The sequence below is a fragment of the Electrophorus electricus genome, chromosome 13 (genome assembly GCF_013358815.1).
Source record: "Electrophorus electricus isolate fEleEle1 chromosome 13, fEleEle1.pri, whole genome shotgun sequence".
Classification (NCBI taxonomy): Eukaryota; Metazoa; Chordata; class Actinopteri; order Gymnotiformes; family Gymnotidae; genus Electrophorus; species Electrophorus electricus.
In genome coordinates this window covers 7,862,912-7,884,161 of record NC_049547.1, presented here as the reverse complement: position 1 = coordinate 7,884,161, position 21,250 = coordinate 7,862,912, and the positions used below count along the sequence as shown (strand labels likewise).

At 40.7% G+C, this 21,250-nt stretch overlaps 1 protein-coding gene across 1 annotated transcript in view; it reads left to right on the top strand.

The window, feature by feature from the left end:
* sptbn5 (spectrin, beta, non-erythrocytic 5) overlaps nucleotides 1-21,250 on the top strand; it is a 42,657-nt gene that overhangs the window by 9,884 nt on the left and 11,523 nt on the right. Inside the window, 45 exon segments of the mRNA XM_035532476.1 lie at nucleotides 240-446; nucleotides 866-1,028; nucleotides 1,156-1,292; nucleotides 1,438-1,641; nucleotides 1,914-2,066; nucleotides 2,219-2,349; nucleotides 2,539-2,790; nucleotides 3,507-3,794; nucleotides 3,873-4,116; nucleotides 4,268-4,407; nucleotides 4,490-4,589; nucleotides 4,719-4,889; nucleotides 5,176-5,340; nucleotides 5,703-5,929; nucleotides 6,295-6,481; nucleotides 6,908-7,108; nucleotides 7,211-7,324; nucleotides 7,414-7,571; nucleotides 7,654-7,786; nucleotides 7,910-8,055; nucleotides 8,358-8,472; nucleotides 8,557-8,667; nucleotides 8,809-8,988; nucleotides 9,073-9,276; nucleotides 9,548-9,697; nucleotides 9,970-10,074; nucleotides 13,716-13,907; nucleotides 14,005-14,160; nucleotides 14,282-14,473; nucleotides 14,609-14,704; nucleotides 14,840-14,958; nucleotides 15,156-15,270; nucleotides 15,751-15,864; nucleotides 16,022-16,143; nucleotides 16,221-16,383; nucleotides 16,612-16,800; nucleotides 16,879-16,956; nucleotides 17,358-17,530; nucleotides 17,635-17,725; nucleotides 17,940-18,086; nucleotides 18,252-18,389; nucleotides 18,576-18,770; nucleotides 18,772-18,832; nucleotides 18,943-19,130; nucleotides 20,844-21,056. Of these exon segments, the coding sequence (XP_035388369.1) occupies nucleotides 240-446; nucleotides 866-1,028; nucleotides 1,156-1,292; nucleotides 1,438-1,641; nucleotides 1,914-2,066; nucleotides 2,219-2,349; nucleotides 2,539-2,790; nucleotides 3,507-3,794; nucleotides 3,873-4,116; nucleotides 4,268-4,407; nucleotides 4,490-4,589; nucleotides 4,719-4,889; nucleotides 5,176-5,340; nucleotides 5,703-5,929; nucleotides 6,295-6,481; nucleotides 6,908-7,108; nucleotides 7,211-7,324; nucleotides 7,414-7,571; nucleotides 7,654-7,786; nucleotides 7,910-8,055; nucleotides 8,358-8,472; nucleotides 8,557-8,667; nucleotides 8,809-8,988; nucleotides 9,073-9,276; nucleotides 9,548-9,697; nucleotides 9,970-10,074; nucleotides 13,716-13,907; nucleotides 14,005-14,160; nucleotides 14,282-14,473; nucleotides 14,609-14,704; nucleotides 14,840-14,958; nucleotides 15,156-15,270; nucleotides 15,751-15,864; nucleotides 16,022-16,143; nucleotides 16,221-16,383; nucleotides 16,612-16,800; nucleotides 16,879-16,956; nucleotides 17,358-17,530; nucleotides 17,635-17,725; nucleotides 17,940-18,086; nucleotides 18,252-18,389; nucleotides 18,576-18,770; nucleotides 18,772-18,832; nucleotides 18,943-19,130; nucleotides 20,844-21,056 (7,128 nt within the window).

The following is a 21,250-nucleotide window of genomic DNA, read 5'->3' as shown; positions in this document are numbered from 1 at the left end:
GACAATGGTAGTGCTTTTTAATTAGTATATTAATACATATTATAAAATAAATATGTAAATTATATTTTTATGTAGTATGTTACATGTAAAATCAGCTTTACAGCCTTAACAGGTACTTACAAAATAGCTAGTTGTAAAATGTGTTATAGAGACATCCTAAATTTGCTTACATACGTGACTATTATTTGAATACAGTGTGATTATCCCTTTTCACTTTTTTACACTTTTTTTTCTCACAGTATTTTACAGATGCAAGTGAGGCCAACTCATGGCTTAATGACCGCAGGCCCCTGCTCAGTAGTGAGGATTATGGGAAGGATGAGTTGAGCACTAGTGCCCTGCTCCAGCGCCACCAGAGGCTGGAGATGGAAATGGAGGTATATGCTTTAGAGGTGAAGAGGCTTGGGGAGCAGGCCAAGAATGCCGCGCAGCTCACTCCCTTAACAGTGAGTAATAATGACCACAGGAACCACTAGGACCTTCTGCCAGTTTTCACCTTTAGTCTGGGCCTCTTTAGCTCAAGCATACGTTTGTGAACATATTTTATAACATATTTAGATTTTCATGTGTTCTGTAGTTCTTTGCATGGAAATAATTATTCTTGTGTGATTCATGTGGAAATATTTTTCCAAAGAATGTGTTAGAAAACTCCTTATAATGTTGTTGGTGTTATAAGTGTGTGTGTGTGTGTGTGTGTGTGTGTGTGTGTGTGTGTGTGTGTGTGTGTGTGTGTGTGTGTGTGTGTGTGTGTGTGTGTGTGTGTGCATGATTCTTAATAGAAATGGACAGTATTTCAAGAGGCATCTTATGATTTAACTTTGAACAATAAAAAATAGCAGCAATAGTTTCATTTAATTTCATTCAGATGGAACCTCAGCAGAGCAAAATGGTCCACTACAGTGATTCATCGGGTGATGAAGGAAAGTCCTTGAAACAAAAGGGAAGAATTTCAAAGAAAAACAGTGGAAACTCCACAGCCTCACAACAGACACAGGAGTTTAATGCCAAAATTAGATTTAAATACAGAGGTAAGAAATTTGTGCCTTCTTGAAGAAGTCTGGTACATACTAGTTCTGTTAGTCAGGATTTAATGGATGTCTTTCAAAAGAACAGCACTGAGCTGTGTAGCTTGATCATGTGCGTTTTTCTCTTCAGGCATGACGTTAACTTGGGATCGTGGGGAAATGGTGACAATCCTCAGCAGAGAGAAAGATGATAAAATGCTTTTACGAGATAGTAAAGGAAATGAGCAACTAGTGCCTTGTACATATGTTACACAGTTGCCATCAACTGTAAGACTCTCCACATGAGACTATAAATCAATTAAAAAGTCATTACAATTTATGACTTTAATTTGTTCCTATGAGATTTTTTTATGATACACCCTATTATAATTTTTTTCTATCTTGGCCTACAATTTTATGTTCGAAAATGCAGCAAGCACCGCCTGCGCCTCCAGATGTGGCTCCGAAGAGCGTGAGGCAAGAAGTGAGCCGGCCCCGACGCAGCCGCTCCACGCGCCGCAGCACCGCTGAAGTCACCTCTGCCTCGATGCCAGACCCACACTTCCAGAAAGACACCATAGAGAAAACACAAAGTGACTTAGAGAAGGACTTTAACAGCCTCTATGAGTTAGCACAGGTGAACATTATAGCCTTCTAAATTCACACATAGCATCTATAAAACTTTCTTCCTATTTCTCTCTTTTTGATGGAGAAGAGGGTCAAAAAACAAACATGCAAATGACTGTATTTGAATGAGATATTGGATGAAAGAAATGTAGTTACACTGTCTTTTCTTGATTTTTGCTAACTTTACTAACTACACTAATAATTTGTAAGGACTTTAATCCTTTTCATAATTGTATAGAATATGTTATGGTTTGAATCTCTGAATCTTGTTTTTGTCTGTAGTCAAAGAAAAAGGTCCTGGATGAGACTGCTCACCTGCATCACTTCTACAATGCCTGTGAGGAGTTTGAATCCTGGATGGAGGACAAGGAGAACATTCTCAACACATTCAGCTCTGATGCCGACAACATTGAAGTGGTACAGGGCAAATATGAGGTGGGTGTTCTCAAATACAAGAAACCCACTGAAAGCAGCCAGTAGATTAAAAAAATACACACTGTGGGAAGACATACATGGATTTTGCCAGATGTGCACCCATGCATTGTTTGAAGCAATTGCACTGAATGAATCATTATTTCCATATAAAGAATTTTCTCACAGAGCTGGCTAGTGGGAAGGGGCAAGTTGATGACATCACCAAACTGGGTGAACACCTTGTGAAAAAGCTGCACAGCAGAAAGAGAGAGATTCAGTCCAAACAATCCCAAGTTGGTCGCAGGTAGGAGAAAAGAAACTTATACAACCACTCTCTTTCCATCACAGTAATTCTTAATACCCACATCTTCACTGTTCAAACTAGTAAGAATCCAACAAAAAGAGAAAAAAACTGATGGACACACAGACAAGTGACAAAGTTTTTGTACTTTAATTTCCTCAGATAAACTCGAAATATATTCTTTGTCATTAGGTGGGAGCACATCCAGGCCCTGAAAGATGAGAAGGCACATGAACTGCTCAGCTCAGCTGACATCAAGTCATTTTTGGACACTTGCGAGGACACCAAGACCCAGCTCTGGGACAAGGTGGCCCAGCTAGATGTGCTTGACATGGGCTGTTCCCCTTCCACCCTGCAAGCTGAAGAACGCAGTCAGGCCCAGGTTGAGAGGGAGATAGAAGTCCTTGAGAGGAAGATACAATACCTAAAAAGTGTAGCTAAAATGTGAGTATGAAAGTTTCAAGTTTCCAGTTCATTTTTTATGTGCACAGAAAGTACATTTGTACATTGAAATGCTTGTGTGAGGCTCAGGTGCACTTCAGCTGTGTAAATTGCAAGTACAAATATAAAGGGGAGGGGGTGTAGCAGAGCATACCTTTGTTGATAATGTCTTCTTATTCCTGAAACCTAGTAAAACCTTAGTATTACACGGCCCGAGTGCCACAGGGCATGGGGCAGGATGCACAGACTCCCTTGACTGTGAAGGACGTTTATTGACATAATACATAGATGACAACGGTGGCACTCACATACAACATTTACGGTAATCATGAGTATGCAATTAACGAAGAACACATACACAGCAACACGTGACTCACACAAACCAACTTTATGGCTACAGAGATCGATATTAACACATACGTAGTGACAATGACCAATGAGGATGCACAAACAGGGTTTTAAATAGACAGACAGACATTCAACATTAAACCCTGTGCAGGTGTGTGCAATCCCGGGGGACGTGGTTACAAACAATACACACGGGAGTCCCCCTGCACACGGCGGGCCGTACCACATGACTCATGGGGGGAGGAGCCTTCTGTGACAGAATGTAAAATTTCTGGGGGTTTGAAAAATTATTGTTCATGTGGCAGGTGAGTAATTATTATGTAATTGTATTTCCTGTGACTCATTATATTTTCCCTGCATATGTGTCACAGGAAACAGGACTGCAGTCCCACTGAAAGCACTACCATTATGGCGGAGGTCTGTGCTTTGGAAGATCTTCTGCAGCAAGTCAAAGCCCAGGCTAACAAGAGGCAAGGCATGCTGTCTGAGGCTCAGCACTTGCAGCTCTTCCACAGGGAGTCCAAGGATCAGCTGCTGTGGGCTGAGGTGGTGGAGGAGGGTTTGCTGGGGGAGGAGAATGCCTCCGACGTAGCCTCTGCTCAAGCTCTGTTGAAGGAGAACCAGGAGCTGAGGCTAGAGATTGAGCAGCAGCGAGCAAGGTCTTGAAAGAGCAATAGAACAGTTATATTTGTAAAGTGAAACATGTAATAGATTTTTTAATAGTGCTTTTTTCCCAGGTTGAAAGGCATAGAGAAGCTAGGTGAGTCTTTAGAGATCTCATCTGGGGCCAGAGGCACCAAAGATGTCCAGCAAACAATGACCAAGCTTAACCATAAATGGGACAGGTTGGACAGACTGTGGGTCAGTCGAAACCAGAGGCTACAGCAAGGACTTGAACTCCAGAGGCTGAACATGGAAGCAGACAGAGTAGAAGCAACAATGTCTGGTCATGAAGCCAGACTAAAGGTTAAGGACCTTGGGGTGAGTTCTGCTTTAATATGGAGAGTATATATTTCAATGACAGGCCCTCAGTAGAAAAGCAGTAGCTGATGTGAAAGTTCTAGTTTCCAGTACTGTTACTTCCAAACTGGTTTAATTTTGTTCTAGTAACGTTGGTGATATTTATGTGCAGGACTCTGTGGATAGCGTTCATAGTTTGCTTGGCCGGCAAGATGAGCTGGAAGGTTTGCTCGGAGCTCTTGACAAACAAATTAGGAACTTTCATGATAGAAGTCAGGAACTCATCAAGAAACGTCATTTTGCCTCTAAACAGTGAGGACAACTCTATTTTATTTCTATTTCTATTATAAAATATTCTACTGTTGTTCTCTTTCATGGTAACTTGTTTTGTCAGGATTCAGAAGCGATCACAGGCCATTGAAGAAAGAAACAGAAAGGTCAAAGATAGCTGTAAACAGAGAAGACTGGAATTATTTGCCTCAAAAAAGTATCAGGTATTACTCATGCTTGTGTATGACTGCTGAGTCATTACAATAGCCAAGGAATACAGACAGAACAACCTGTTTTTAAAACTGACTAAGGAACCATTTTATTTTTGGTGGTTTTCTTTTTATCTGTGGTAGGAGTTTTACAGAGATGCAGATGAGCTGCTGCTTTGGATGGAGGAAAAGTTTAAAATAGCAGAAGATGAGTCATATAGAGACCCCACCAATGTCCTTCACAAACTCAAAAGACACGAGGCTGCGGAGAAGGAGATGCAGGCCAATCAAGTCCGCCTGGACAGACTGAATAAGGTATGCTATGGAAGGTATACTGCAGCTGGCCTTCCACCTCCTCTTAGGCCATTTAAAACAGGTGACATAATAATTTATGCCCAATATCAAAAATAAAATCACAAACAATACACAGATACAATATTGTGCTCTATGACTGGGTATTCACTAATGGAACCTAACCAATCAGCATTAAAAAGTGGTGGAGTAAGTGCTGACTTACTGATTGTTCATTCATCTTTCTTAAAGGCATCCTGATTCTTTCAAAATACATGTCTGTAAGTGGAACTGTGTTTTACACAACAAGGTAGGAGAAGAGATGCTGGCTGAGGACCATTACAACAGTCAGAGTGTCCAGAGAAAGTCTAAGCAGGTGCAGAGCTGCTGGAGCGAGCTCCAGAAAAAGATGGCAGAAAGAGGAGACAAGCTAAGACAGGCCGGTCAACAGGAGCAACTCATGGAGTTACTGCAGGTAAGTCTGTCCCACTGCTGAGTGTCACCATAGAGATTATCCTAAAAATTTGACCTAATATAATTTTACATGTCTGTCACTGATATACTGAGGCCTAAAGCTTTTTGAACCAATATATGCCAAGAAAACGGCCACTTCCCGGTTTTGAAATAAAATAAATAATCAGACCCATTTCAGATTCATAAGAAGGTGACAAATATAAAATAAAGACCTTCCCAGTCTTTATGAATGTACAAGATCAGAATATGACTTACTGACTATCATAGCTAAAATCAAAATCCAAATTTTAGGTGAAATTTCCATTTAGAATATTTAATTCCAGTTTTCTGACCAACACCCATGCCATAATTGTTGACTTTTAGGATGCCAGAGTGAAAACTGAGGAAATTAAGCAGATGCTGCAGTATGCAGCTAAAGGTCATGACCTCCGCTCAAGCCGGCAGCTTCTGAAGGAGCACAAACAGCTGGAGCAGGAGGCTCAGGAGCTGGCTGGCAAAATCAACTCCATCATCACCCGGGCCAAACACCTGGCTACTATCCATTTCGACTCTCAGAGAATCCTCCATGAGACAGACACCTATCTGAAACTGTGAGCTTACCAGAAGCTACAGATTGTATTTTCATATTTTTCAATTTTTTTAAATTTATTAGTAAGAAAAGTGGCTCAATGTTTATACTATGAACTGTATGTTATGTTGATGAGGGAGCCACAGTGATGTAATAGATGGTATTGTCAGTTTTTTGTACTATCAAATATTCTTCTGGTTAATGTACAGTTAAATCCATTGTATATTGCTTACACATTAATGCAGAGTTACTGTACATAAACATTTAAAACTTAAATATTGTAATTGACAATCATCTTATATTGTAATACACACTTAATTCTTTTTATGTATTAAACACCTGGACATGCAGTATTTTCACTAGGTTTGCCATTGTTCTGTTTGAAAGGTTTAAGTCCCTACAAAACCCTCTGGATCTTCGTAGAAGCCAGCTGGAATTAGCGGTCACCCTCTACAGCTTCTACCATGATGTGGATCTGGAGCTTACTTGGATCTCTGAACATCACCCTGTAGCAGATACCAGTAGTTATGACAAATCCCTGACTGGGGCCATCAACCTCCTAAAGAAACACAAAGTATATATGATCATTCCATAATATTAATCACATAATCCCATATATGATTACGTGAAGCTGTATCTTGGATTGATATCCCTTTTATTCTGAAGCAGTTTTCATTTTTTCCCCATATGGCTTTGTTTATAGGAAAAACATAGGGTACTTTGTTTGAAGTTCTAAATTGTCCTTCCCCAATACTGTTTTCCTCCAATCATCATGAGTTTTCTCTTCCTGTCAAACTGTTTGGTGATTCGACTCCTTGGAACAGTCATCTCTACAATGTCTCTTTATGGAATATGCTGAAAACGACAATACTCTGTTTATCAGAAACATTCCAGTTATGGATCCTTTATGAGAACTTCATTCATGACCTCCCATGTTACTTAGCCATTCTATAATTCTGTTCAAGATGTCTTTCAAGTCTATGTCTTTTGGATGCACCAGGAGTTACAAGTAGAGATTAATGGCCACAGTCAGTATCTTCAGCGTGTATTGGACCGAGGGTGGACCATGGCCAAGTCCAGCCAATGGGATGGTCAAGAGGTGAACCAGAGATGTGACCACTTAACTGCAGAGTGGGAGGAGCTAGTGGATGCCTGTGAAAAACGCTCAGCCCACCTCAACAAAGCAGTCACGCGGGAACGGGTAGTTACACCACTGCAGCCTACTAGAATCTCACATTCAAGATCACTAGAATGTGCCATGACAAAATATGCCTTTGCAGTAAATATAGATAATTATTTGCAGATCTTGCTTGACTGTGCTGAGCTGGAGACCCGTCTGTCTGAATTATCAGCTTTGGTCAGTACTGACTATGGCAAAAATGAATTAGCCACACAGAGCCTTATGAAGCAGCATCGGGTAAGTAGAAATCAGTAGGATGCTAGTCTCTGCTGTACCATGTTAATTAGTGCTGGAGGTACAGATCTGGTGCTGCTTTATGTCTGCAGGCAGTGGAAGGGCAGATTGAGGTGCATGCTGCCCAGGTGGATGAGCTCAAGTCCAGTGTAGACCAGGCCGTGCGTGCATGGGCTTTGGAGGAAGTGAAGAGACCCTACAATCACATCAGAACTCAACTAAGTGAACTACATCACTCAGCCACAGTCAGGTAAATTACCAAAATGTAATTAAAGCTGTGTCAATGCCTTAGATGCACCCCTTAACAAAGCATTCATGGTTTGCTCCAACAGAAACCAAAGATTAAAAGAGAGCCTCCACTTGCATGAATTTAAACGCGAGTCTTCTGAACTTGAAGAGTGGATAGCTCAGCAACTCCAGGTTGCCTCCTCTGATGACTATGGCTCTGATTATGAGCATGTATTGGTGAGGCTTATAAACATGTGATATGAACCAAGCCAAAACCATTAAATAAAGTAAATATTTCTTGATTTTTTTTAATGGATGAGAAGTATTAGTGGTATCAATGGGTCACCTCTTCTGTTACAGCAACTGCAATTGCTGTTTGACGTGTTCCTCAAACAGTTAGACATGGGCCAGGAAAGAATGCGCGCAAACAATGAGTTAGCTCACAAGCTCATCAAAAACAACCATCCTGAGATAAAGTTCATTCAAGAAACACAAGGGTTGCTTAGGTACCTATACCTATATTTACTCTGAGTGTCACCCAGAAAAAAATACCACAGATACATTTTACAAAAAATATACAGCATTGTCTGCCACAGAAGAACTTAAATTAAATTTCTATAGTGATCTACTTTATGCTCACATAAAGTGTGTAGTTGTTATTGTGGTTGTCTATTTCAATTATGCAACTACTATTACAAGAATTCTACAAATTGCATTATGTGTTATGGTTGGATGTGTAATATTCGAGGAAAGAAATTTATACTATTTTATAGAAACTGCAATATAGATATTTATTGTTTTATATCAGAGAATTATGGGATGAGCTGCAGCATTTGGCCAAAGATCGTAAAGAGTGCTTGCATCAGTCTGAGAAGTGCCACAAGGTCTATAAAGACTTAAATGATGCCCTTGGACACATCCAGGTACGTAAACCCCATGTGTACTAGAAGGTGTGCCTGTCCAAAAGACTTTTAAGCTAACCTTTGCCTTTTACTGAAATCTAACAGGACAGGCACAAAAGCATTCCTGATGATATTGCCAAAGACCTGCAAGCGGTAGTTCTGCAGCTAAGAAAGCATGAGTCTTTGGTGTACGAGCTTGCAGGAAATGAGCAGCAGGTACTGATAATGTCCACATTTTTTCCTCTAAATTATGAACCTGATACCTGGTCTGGAAAGATGCAATAAAATGTCTTCTGGAATGGAAGCAGGTTTGATGCTGTCGTAGTTTCTGATATGTGTTTGCTTGCTGTTTTACAGCTGCAGGAGCTGCTGGATGCCGCAGACTCCATTTTGGATGTGTGCTCTCCAGAGCTGAAAGGACAGATGTTGATTCAGCAGCAGGAGGTGATGGAGGGCTGGGAGAGACTCCGCATGCACATGGAGTGCAGAGAGGAGCAGCTCAGACTTGCTAAGCAACGCTACATCTTCCTCAACACGGTAACATACACATAGGTATGATTAGGTACGTTGTCATAGCTCATAATTCAATTTCTATTCCACTTTTTCTTTGTGGTCCCTTAGGTGCAAGAGTATTCTCTGTGGTGTGCTCAAGTCCTGAGCGGGATGAAGGCAGAGGAATCTATTCGTGATGTGGCCACATGCAACCTGCAGCTTTTGCAGCATCGGCAACTGCGGGCTGAGATTGTGACCCGTGAGGAGACATATGCCCGAGCTATAGCCATGGGCCAGTGTCTACAGGAGCAGGACAGTCACACTGCTAGGGAGGTGAGTGTGTCTGGTGGGAGGTGATTTAATCTGTTTGTAACCTGTCTGTTTCAAAGTCAGCACTGAAGTTACCTTCATGTAGTGTATATTTTAGTCACCAAATTAACATCAGTGACAAGCAACATAGCACCTTAAGTGTAATATAGCTCAGAATTGGCATGTCTTACTACATTTAGACAATTCAGTGCTAACACTTGGACAAAATGTAGAAAGAGGTCATTTTGAGTGTGAAATCAAAGCTGTGAAATGTAAATGTGTATTTTGGTTACAGGTTCAAGGAAAACTGAGTGCAGTGCAGGATGAGAGGGAGAAAATGACAGATAAATGGGAATCCAAGCAGAAATGGCTAGAGAACACCTACTTGGAGCAGGTGTTCTACAGAGACATTGAACATATGGAGAAGCTCACCAACTCCCAAGAGGTTAGAACTAGGAGGCACAACCTTTTTTTGATTGCCAAATTATATTTATTACCCTAATTTCACTAGGATTTTTTGTTCATGAAACTGAGATTAAAATCATGTGTTATGGAGGCAGATTTCAAAGAAACTATGTTGCTTTTTAACTCAGGCATTGTTTTCCATGACTTCACTAATTTACAAGTAATAATGAATCACATAGCATTTTAGTGTGTAAAAAATGAAAATTGGCTCGTTTTTCAGAACAAACTCTAATTCAGATCAATACTTTACAGGTGCAGCTGAACAACAGTGATTTGGGAACAACAGTGGATGAAACAGATACTCTAATCAAACGTCATGAGGCCTTTGAAAAACTTCTTGGCACTCAGGAAGACAAGGTTGAGTAACCTGCATACTATTCAGGTCATGGTCATTACAGCTCATAGTTGGTGCAGATTGTATATTATTTGTAGTACAGATTTGCAATAAAGGAGTTATGTACAAGTGCTGTAGTGAGTCTGTGTAGGCCTTTTTAGACAAGGAAAGTACACAGAATCTGGTATTCCATGCACACATTCAGCAGCAGGTAGAGAAAGAGGAAGACTACATGAAGTTTACATGAAGCTTAGCATGCAGAGGATTTTATGTTTATTTAACTAACCCTACCCAGATTGCCCAAAACCAACATCAGAAATAGGTGTAGCTGAAAATATGTTTATGATAACTGAATTGATTAATTATTATGACTTCACAATTTATTAAATAGATACTAGTTATTAGATATTAGTTATGCTATGATTATGTGTATACTCTGTTGTGTAGTCCAGCAAAAGCTAAAATCAGAATGCTTATAGAGCACTTTTTTTCTTTAATGCAGTGAAGAACATCATGAGTTATGTAAGATTCCCATGCGCCAATCTGAAAGAAGTGCAAAGTGTACTGAGGGAGTAGATATACACAATAGCTGGGGTGGTAAAGCTATAGCTGGGGTAGTTCACTCTCGATCTCTTAGCAATTAAGAGAATGTTGACCAAACTATTGACCAAATAATTTTTTAACCAAGATTGAAATAAACAAAGCAACAGCACTGTGAGTATAACTACAAAACAAAACATACATTGTACCCATAAAAAATGCAAAGGCAGTGCATAATGGTGCAGGATGGTTTGAATACAATCAGCCCAGACAATGTAGTTCATGTCTCACTTTTATGACCTTTAATCAATTAAAAAAGTCACAGGACATAGTCATCCAAGGAGGTATAAAATAAGTAGAATTTGGTGTTGATAACTTGGCAAAAATAGGCTAATAATAAAAATAAACCAATAAGCTCAAAGGTCAGAAACATCTTGCTCTTAAGTCCTCTGCAGAAATGTATGGTAAAACAAGGCCAAGCATGACCACTCACCTAATACTGGTCACGATACGGCCCTACCCCCCTCAAATGTGTGTGTGTGTGTAGTGCCATGCCCTCTTGTGTCGTTCACCTGATCCTTGTTGTGTGTAATTGTCATGCATGTATATGTCTTGTGTCATGTCGTCAAAGTTGTCGGTGTTTAACCCAGTGTGTATCGTATGTGAACACACAAGAAGCTTAATGTATACGGTCGTTGTGTTGTTAATGTTTGGTAAGTCTGATGCTATTCTTCGTGTTTGTTACTTTAAATAAAGACCAGTATAATTGAGAAGACTTGTCTTGGCATCCTACTCTCAACACGATCATTACAGAAACGCCGACTGCTAAGGGATACAAAAAGAATCCTATTCTGCCCACGGTCTGCTAGTGGGAGCAAAGTACCTGGCGCTACTTCCCGAGGATACCAAGCACGCGCAGGAGGACAAGAGAAGAGCGACTCACACGTTTGCCGATATGATGGACGCATTCCTAGGGAGGAACACAGCTAGTATGGGAGTTGCAAGGTTCACTTGCCTTGCCCAGGACTTGGGTAAGCTCCTCCAGGAAGGGGAGGCAGCTGAGGACCCATTAAAAATCCCGGGGAATCCTACTAGCATCTCCTTCAATGGCCCCAAAAGGGAAGGGATCGTCTCCCCTACTCCTTCTAAGAGGAGGAAAAAGAAGAAAAGAGACTGTGCTCCCTCAGAGGCCTCTTGTACAACAAAGCCTTTGAGCCTGGAGGAGCCGTCATGCATTTGCTCAGAAACAGAGCTGGCACTTCTTATCGATATGCTCCACCCATATTTAGAGGAGGAGGGTCAACCTGAGGGGTTGACGGAAGATCCAGGAGATTCAGGATCAGACACAATGGGGGTCGACGAGCCCTCGATGGACCAGGAAATTGAGAGCTATAATGAGGGACAGGAGTTCCACTACGACTCATGCTCAGAGGCGGGATCCGAGCACACCCTCTCCTCTCACATGGAGGAGTTGCCCCTGGAGGCTCTCTCAGATGTGGAGTCAGAGTATTCCGTGGACTCCTGCATTGAAGTGGAAGCCTCGCCTGTACCCAAGCCTACGAAAAGCGCACGCCACTCAAAGGTCCGTGCACTCCCTCATAGGTCCTCTAGGAAGGTACAGGTGTCATCCGGCATGCGCTGCCCCAGGGTCTATATGTCTCCTCACTAGTCCGTCAGGACAGTGAGGGTCCCTACTGCACCCGAAACTATAGCTGGTGGATCATCTGGTGAGCCATGGCAAAAAGTGCTCCCTGGCAAGTGCGCCAGGAAGGCAGGGGTTCCTTCGTCGCCAAAGCAAACCACCCTCAAGCAGCATTGGGAGGGAAGGCCAGTACTCCCTTCTGGTCAGCTATGGGAATTCTGCCTACCCTTCCTCTGGGAAATATCAGATATGTTCCTGTTACTGTCACTGTTTTGTTGCTCATCACAGTTGTTGTCAGTCCCTCTACCTCCCTTTGGGTCTATTCCCCTTCCCGTCAGTGTGCCCATCCCTGTGCTTGTCAATGTCTTAGTCCTGGTGGTCCTCCCCTCTGTCTTGTCCTCGCTGGCCCATCTCAGGTCGTTCGGTCCTCTAACCTCGTCGCTTGGTGTTGGTCTGGGAGCCGGGGCCGGTAGGCTGGTGTGCCAGGAGTCGCGCCATTGGAGGGGGGGTTCTGTTACACCCCTGATGTATTGATTGTCCATGTTACACCTGTTTGTAGTTATGTTCCTTGTTAACATGTGTGCTTAAATCCTGTTAGTGTGTGCGTCCCTATGTCTGTCTTGGCCCCTGTCCTTCCCCCCGCTGCCCTGCTCGCGCTGGCCTGTGGCAGGTTGCCCGGTCCTCCACCGTCATCTTTTGGCGTTGGCCTTGGGGCTATAGCCTCCCCCCTCAAGTGAGTGAGTGTGTGTGTGTGTGTGTGTGTGTGTGTGTGTGTATGTGTAGTGCCACACCCTCTCGTGTCATTCACCTGATCCTTGTTGTGTGTAATTGTCATGTGTGTGTATATAAGTCTTGTGTCGTGTCATCGAAGTTGTCGGTGTTTAACCCAGTGTGTATCATGTATCGTATGTGAACACACAAGAAGCTTAATGTATACGGTCGTTGTGTTAATGTTTGGTGAGTATGACGCTATTCTTCGTGTTTGTTACTTTAAATAAAGACCAGTTTAATTGAGGAGAATTGTCTTGGCATCCCACTCTCACGACACGATCGTTACAATACTGGTTTATTTCCCTGGCTTGATGGCATAATAGGAATTCACCTTAGATGGGTGTGGCCAGGATTCCCATTATGCCCAGAGAAATAAGGATAACCTTGTATTAATATCCAAAAGATTTTAAAAGTTGTGTGGTATAATCAGATAGAAGGATGTTAGGAGTTGTGATCACTCCTTTGAACTGCAAAATGATTCTGACTATTGATGAATGGTTCATCAAAATCTAATTTACCCATTATCCACACTGACCACATTCACCTCTGCATGGCTATAAGTATACATTTTATGCACCTGCATTGAATATTCTCACCTTAAACACTCACCATTAGATACTTCAGTCTTCAGCCTAACCTACTGTAGTATAGCATTACATATCAAGATACACTTACAAATAATAGTGAATAAATTGGTCTGTATGTTTGCAGATGGTTACTCTTCAGAGGTTGGCTGAGAGTTTGAAGGAAGGGGGCCTGACAAGACAGAAAGCCAGTCACATTGAAAGCAAGCTGAAGGCTCTCAGAGCCAGGAGAGAACGCATCAAAAATCTGTCCATGAAACGCTGGAAGGAACTTAATAGAATTAGGGTTTTCTGCATCTTCAATCGGGATGCAAATGAGGTATTGCTTGTCTATCTATCTATCTGTACTGCAAGCTAGCCAAACTGAACAAAGAATTCTGTATCATGCCTTTCATCTGCTACTGTTTATGCTACAGGCTGAGGAATGGGTATTGGAACGTATGCAGAAAATGCAGGATGATTCAAAAGTGGACCTGAGCAGCCTTCAAACCAAAATGAAGCTACTGCAGAAGCATCAGGTGTTTGAGGCTGAGATTCTGGCCCATGGAAAAATTATTGAATCTGTCAAGCAGGTGATGGCTATTCTGTTGTGCTTCATTTTTTGGGTTTCATGATGTGGTAATGGTGGGCTGACCAAGCAGAGCACTATATTAGACTGTTAGACTGTTTCACTAATTCCCTCAACTTCATCAGACAGGAGATGAGCTGGTCACACTTCGTCATCCCAAGTCAAACGAGGTGCAACAGAGTGTCTCTGCTCTCATTTCTCACTGGGATGATTTAAAACAAGCTGTCTCTGCCAGAGGAAAATTTCTAGAAGACCATCGAGACTTTCTGGAGTTCCTTCAGAAAGTGGAGCAGGTTGAAGTTTGGATCAGACAGAGAGTAAGAAAACATATTCCTAGAATCATGATTGATCAACATTTGAGTAAAAAAGACAGATTGTATGTGATCTCTCTTCACTGACACTGTTTGAGAATGTTGACATGTCTCTTTTTCCAACCTGGCTTTGGTTTATAGGAGGTTATGATTAATGTGGGGGATCTTGGGGAGGACTATGAGCATGGTCTACAAATACTGAAGAAGCTCAGTGAATTTAGAAGCTCCATCCTTGGGGTAAGTGCATTATAATTACTTTCCTTTTAAAAAACACCCCAAATTGAGTATTATAATATTTGTTGGGTTATTAAAATACTTGCTATCTTTGAAAATATAACTTGCATGGTGTGTGTATCATGAATCACTTTTCAGGAAGTGACAGTAGACGAAGCTCACATCAAGACAATCAATAGCCTGGCAGCTCGTCTAGAGAGGCAGAACTGTGATGACCTGGCCACTGTGAAAAAGCGAAGACAGCAACTGAATGAAAGGTCTCCCCTTCATTATATTAACCTTGGTCACTGGCAACTGGGAACTGATCCCCTCTGGCTGTCAGTCATTATAAGCAAAATTATCACATTTGGGTGAAGATCTGTGTTATTCTTTATATTACTGAGTGTGCCACACTTATTCTGTTCTATGTGTAGCTAGCTATTGCTAACTGTTCATTCACTGTCGCTGGGGATAGATGGAGTAATTTTCATGGAAATCTGAACAGTTATAAGAGGAAGCTGGAAGCAGCACTGGAGGTCCACTCTCTGATCCGTGACCTTGAGGAAGTCAGGGACAGGGCAAATGAAAAGGTAAGGGTGCTCTGTCTTTATCTAGATTATGTATGATAGACTTTCACACAATGCAATTGTTATGAAATATTATCTTCTTCAAGTTTCCTTATTGGATATGTATGATCTTTGAAGTCTTTATTAAAAATAACCACATCTACCTAGATTTTTTCAAGTCTGGATTGCACCACAATTAATACAAATGACTCTAAGCATATTCTGATGGCAAGTTTCATCAAATAAGTAAGAAAATATGATATGAGCAATTTCGGCTCCTGTTTTTCATACATGCTTTTAGTATCCCAATTCAAGTACAACTTTAGTCACAATTAATAAATAAAAAATCTTTCTATGATATCACCTAATCTGAGGTTCTTTACTACTACTGCATAAAGTTAAGAACCTTAAACCAATGGGATATATTTCAATACCACATCTCCTGTCCTCCATCTTCTGGAATCATAGCTGTGTCTTGAATATTTTATTTCTGTGGTGTTGCAGATGCTGTTGCTGCAGGGTCAAGGCTATGGAGAAGATGTGGAGGGCGTGGAGAACCTCATACGCAGACATGAGGAGACAGAAAGGGAGGTCTGGGTTATTCAAGAGAGAGGCACTGTAAGTATTCTTACCTTTTTTGGTAAACTGATAATGATCAATCAAATTACAATGTGAAGTCACAATAAATGAAGACATGTCTTATTAATGGACTTGCGGTGCACCGTTGTTGCTTGTAGTGCTATTAACAAGAGCATGCTTTAATTTATGAAAACAGGTCCTGGAAAGGGAGATGAAAGATCAACTAAGGGCTCATTCTGACCTTTCTGACAAGCTCACCAAAAAGCAGAGAGAAGTAAATGCCACTTTAATGAAGCTGGACAAAGAAGTAAAATTAAGGTGTGTGGACAGTAATATTGAGGGCAAATCTTCATGCTGAGGCACAACAATTGATTCACCCTGATATGTCATTGTAGGAAGGATCGTTTACAGGAGTCCCACCAGCTCCAGCTGTTTAAGGCTAACCAACGTCTGCTTCTATGCTGGACTCTGAAGCAAACCACTGAAATGGGAAAGAAGGGCTTGCCCAAAAACAAAGCTGAAGCAGAAAGCTTTCTTGTGGAGCACCATGACTGGAAGGTAAAACCTCCCAGCCTTCCATTCATGCATTGAATGATGAGGTAGATTTATATGAACTAAATCACAGGAAAAGTTTTTTTTCATTTGAATATGCTGTTGATATATGCATTATAATGTACATTAATCTAGCTCTTGGGGAGAAAGAAAGAACAAACATTAACTTAATCCTGCGATCGAATTCCTGGTTTGTTTTTTTACTAACAAGAAATGTGACCTTTATAATTACAGGCAGAGATAGACACACGTGGAGAGAGAATTGATTCAGTGAAGAATTTTGGCCAGAATCTAGTGAAGTCTGGCCATAGTGATACACCAGAGATCAAAAAATCCCTGAGAAAACTTGAAGATGCTAAATCTGGGCTGATTCAAGCATGGGAAGAAAGAAAATCAACACTGGACCAAGCGCTTAACCTTCAGGTACCCAATTAAACAGAAGAGTTGAGAAGTATAAGAATAAAGAAGAATATGAATTTGCTAATGCTGTATGCTATACAGGTATTCATTGGCTATGTGGAGCAAAGTGAGAGTTTGTTGAGTAATGGGGAAGCTTTTCTGGCCAATGAAGATCTTGGGGTAAGTGCTCTATTATATGAATAGCAATCACATATATTTTAAATATTTGAACTCAGAATAAGTTCTGTGGTGTAATATAAAATAGAAGAAGATAGTAAAACATTAAAAATATAACAGTGGTTCAAAAAAGAGTACATAGTAAAATCCCCAAACTTGTAGTCATGGGCTCAAATGAATGCCAATAATGTTAGTTTTCCTATAGTTTTACTATATATACATAAGACTATTTTGGCAGTGAAATTGTTGGTCCTTACTCTGCCGTCCTCTGAGCCATGTAGCGCTTCATTCTGCACTATGTAATATATGCTTCATTTAGTCTCATTGTTTGACAAACATTAGAACTCGCATGACATGTCCTTAGAAAAGTATAGAGTTTGTGCCTTTCTTTATTTGTGCTTCAGGGCTCCCTGTCAGAGGTGGAGGCACTTCAGAGGAAGCATGCTCTATTTGAGAACTCTCTAGAAGCTCAGCTAGAGCATGGGGAAGAGGTGAAGAGATTCGCAGAACAACTCATACAGAAGAAACATTATGACTCAGACAACATTGAGAAGAAGAGCAAAACTGTTCAGCTCCGGTCAGTTGTAAGCCATTCCTAAATAGAGTACAGTAGAGCATAGAGTACATGTCAAGTTAATGGTCCAGTACTGCCACAAGCTTTATAAAATTGTTCTTTTCCAGAAAGGGGAAATTGTTGGAGATGAGCAATGCAAGACAGAAAGCACTGAAGGAATCTTTCCAGCTTCAAAAATTCTTGGAAGGTAGCTATGAGGTATGCCAATGAAAACCAGCTACTGATTTTTGAGAATACAAGCAATAAAGCTCTCAGTATTATTCTACTTTTCAGCATTTTCCTTATTCTGCATTTGCATCTGAGTCTTGTATTCTCATTGTTTTGCTAAATATATTTAATAATTTAAATTGTAAAGAAATTGTCTGATTTCTTTTGATATGATTGTAGACTTACTATTTTATGTGTTATTAAGCTGTGCTCATGGTTAAATGAGAAGAAATCAGTGGCTCAAGATGAAAGTTGGAGAGATCCCATCAATTTGCAAGCTAAGCTTCTGAAACACCAGAGCTTTGAAGCTGAGGTCCTGGCTAACTGCAACAGTGTGGAGGCTCTAACAAAGGTACTCTGTCAAAGCCACCAATACTGGATACCGGATACATGTCACAACATCATTATAACATTCTTATTTTCTGAGAAGTTTAAATTCAAAGTAGAAGATGACCTATATAACACTGAGAAAAGGTTCAGCATTACAAATCTAATGCAGAGGATATTTAAACTGCAGGAAGGTGAGAAGATGCTAGCTGCTCATCATCCAGCCAAGGACAAGATTAAACCTAGAATCAAAGATCTCAATGATGGCTGGGAGCATCTTTTAATGAACTGCAAGGAGAAAAAGTTGCGTTTACAAGAAGCATATCAGGTACAGAATGAGAATGTCACTGTAGACTGGTATAGTTTTTGTTTTACCAATTTGTATGTTGCTGTAGTCTGTCATTGTAAATTATACATTCCAGCCCTCCATTACTTCAAATTACACTAAAATTGGGAAAAAAAGAAAAGAAAAGAAATTTTGTGTGCCCTTTTTCTCTGTCCATCATCCCCTCAGGCCTTGCAGTTCCAGCGCGCTCTGGATGACGTTGAATTCTGGTTGGATTCAGTAGAAGCTGAACTGAATGAAGGGGATTATGGGGAGGACCTGGCCTCAGTCAGCAGGCTGCTGAAGGCTCTACATGGCTTGGAAGAAATAGTGGATGGACACCTGGAGAAAGTCCAGGGTCTAGTGGACAAAGCCAAAGATTTCAGGCTCTAAAGGCAATTTCATGGCTGGGGAGATACAGCAACGAGTTTGGAAAATGGTGAACAAGGTTATTCTATGTCTTACTCTATTTCTGTCATTTAAACAAAGAAGAAAGACTGACTTAAATGTAAAATGGAAGCTTCTGGAGTTGCTTACTTACAGCTTTTATTCCTCAGGTATAATAGTCTCGCTGAGCCACTGCAGGCTCGTAGAGAAAATCTGGAGTCATGGCAGCTGCTGTTCCAGTTCTACAGGGACATGGAGGATGAACTTGTATGGATTCAAGACAAGCTACAGCTCATGACTTCAAAGGACTGGGGCACTTTCCCACAGGGTGCCCAGGCCATGACCAAAAAGCATCTGGTAAGTACTAAACTGGGACATTTTACTAAAACTATATGTTTTTGCATTGGGGATAGAGATGTATTGAATTACCTCAGTGTTTACTACAAGAAATGCAATAAAAATTATGGCAAGTAACATAAAAATGTCTGTTTAGTAATAATTTGATACTATTTTACTAACTACTAATATATAATTTTATAATTATTCGAGACTGGGATTACACAGAATGTTGTAATTAATTAAAAACAGGAGTTTAATTAATTGATTCAAGCAAACTATTTAACAATTTATACACTGCCTGGCCCAAAAAAAGGTCACCACCTGGATTTAACTAAGCAAATAGGTAAGAGCCTCCCATTGGATAATTACTGCATGGGTGATTGTTTCAGCTGGCAACAAGTTATTTAACTTTAATTGAAGCAGTGAGTAGCTTCTCATTTGTTAAAAAACAATGTCGAAAGACACATCCTGTGGTCGTGGAAAAGATGTTAATCTGTTTCAGAAGGATTAAATTATTGGCATGCATCAAGCAGAGAAAACATCTAAGGAGATTGCTGAAACTTCTAAAATCGGGTTAAGAACTGTCCAACGCATTATTAAAAAGTAAAAAGACAGTAGGGAAACATCTTTGAGGAAGGAATGTGGTCAGAAAAAAATCTTGAATGGTCATGATCAGCAATCACTTAAACGTGTGGTGAAATCAAATCATAGGAAAACAACAGCAGAAGTCAGGGATATGTTTAATAGTGAAAGTAAGAGCATTTCCACATGCACAATGTGAAGGAAACTCAAGGGATTGGGACTAAACAGCTGTGTAGCCTTAAGAAAACCACATGTCAGTGAGGCTAACTGGCAAAAACAGCTTCAATTTGCTAGGGAGCGTAAAGATTGGATTCTGGAGTAATGGAAGAAGGTCTGTTCCAGAGTGATGGGTGCATCAGAGTAAGAAGAGAGGCGGCTGAAGTGATGCACCCAGTGATGCTAGTGCCTACCGTACAAGCCTGTGGGGGCAGTGCTATGATCTGGGGTTTCTGCAGTTGGTCAGGTGTAGGTTCAGCAATGTTATGTGCCCAAAGAATGAGGTCAGCTGACTACCTGAATATACCGAATGACCAGATTATTCCATCACTGGATTTTTTCTGCCCTGATGGCATGGGAATATTCCAAGATGACAATGCCAGGATTCATCGGGCTCAAATTGTGAAAGAGTGGTTCAGGGAGCATGAGACATCATTTTCACACATGGATTGGCCACCACAGAGTCCAGACCTGAACCCCATTGAGAATCTTTGGGATGTGCTAGAGAAGACTTTACGCAGTGGTCCAAATCTCCCATCATCAATACAAGATCTTGGAGAAAAATTAATGCAACTCTGGACAGAAATAAATGTTGTGACATTGCAGAAGCTTGTGGAAACGATGCGTGCCATAATCAAAGCTAAAGGTGGTCCAACGAAATATTAGAGTGTGCGACCTTTTTTTTGGCCAGGCAGTGTACATTAATTAATTACATATGGTTTAAAAATTAATTATGACTTGATGGAAACAAATGAATCTCAGGGTTTTTCTTCCTCCACAAACTATCATATTAAAGTATCTGTGGATACCTTACAGTGAATAAGTGTGTAGAGAACATGGTTGTCCTAGGTTCTGGCATGGCTGTAAACACAAAGCTCTATACTAGATAGCCTAAGTGGTATATTTATGACTGTGAAATGCCATTCTGTGCAGGTGATGATGAAGGAAATTGTGGGACGTAGCCCTCTGGTGCAGGCCGTACTGGAAGCAGGACAGAACTTGGTGGGAGGGAAGCACTTTGCATCTCAGGAGATCAGCAAGAGAGTGGCTAAATTAAAGGAACTCTTTGACACATTGAAGAAAGAGTCCAAAAGTAAGGACCAACTGCTTCAAGAAGCAATACAAATCCAGAACTTTCTCTCTGAGGTTAGTGAGCAACCTTTCCATTTTATATTAGTAATTTAACACTCACTATGACTTGATTTGGCCTATAATAGGTGTTACATAGTAATATTAATATCTGTGAAAGAACTACAGTGGAGTTTGCATAATTCTAATTACATTTTATACTTTAAAACATGTATAAGTCCATTTAGCTTGATTTACTAAGATTCACCTAA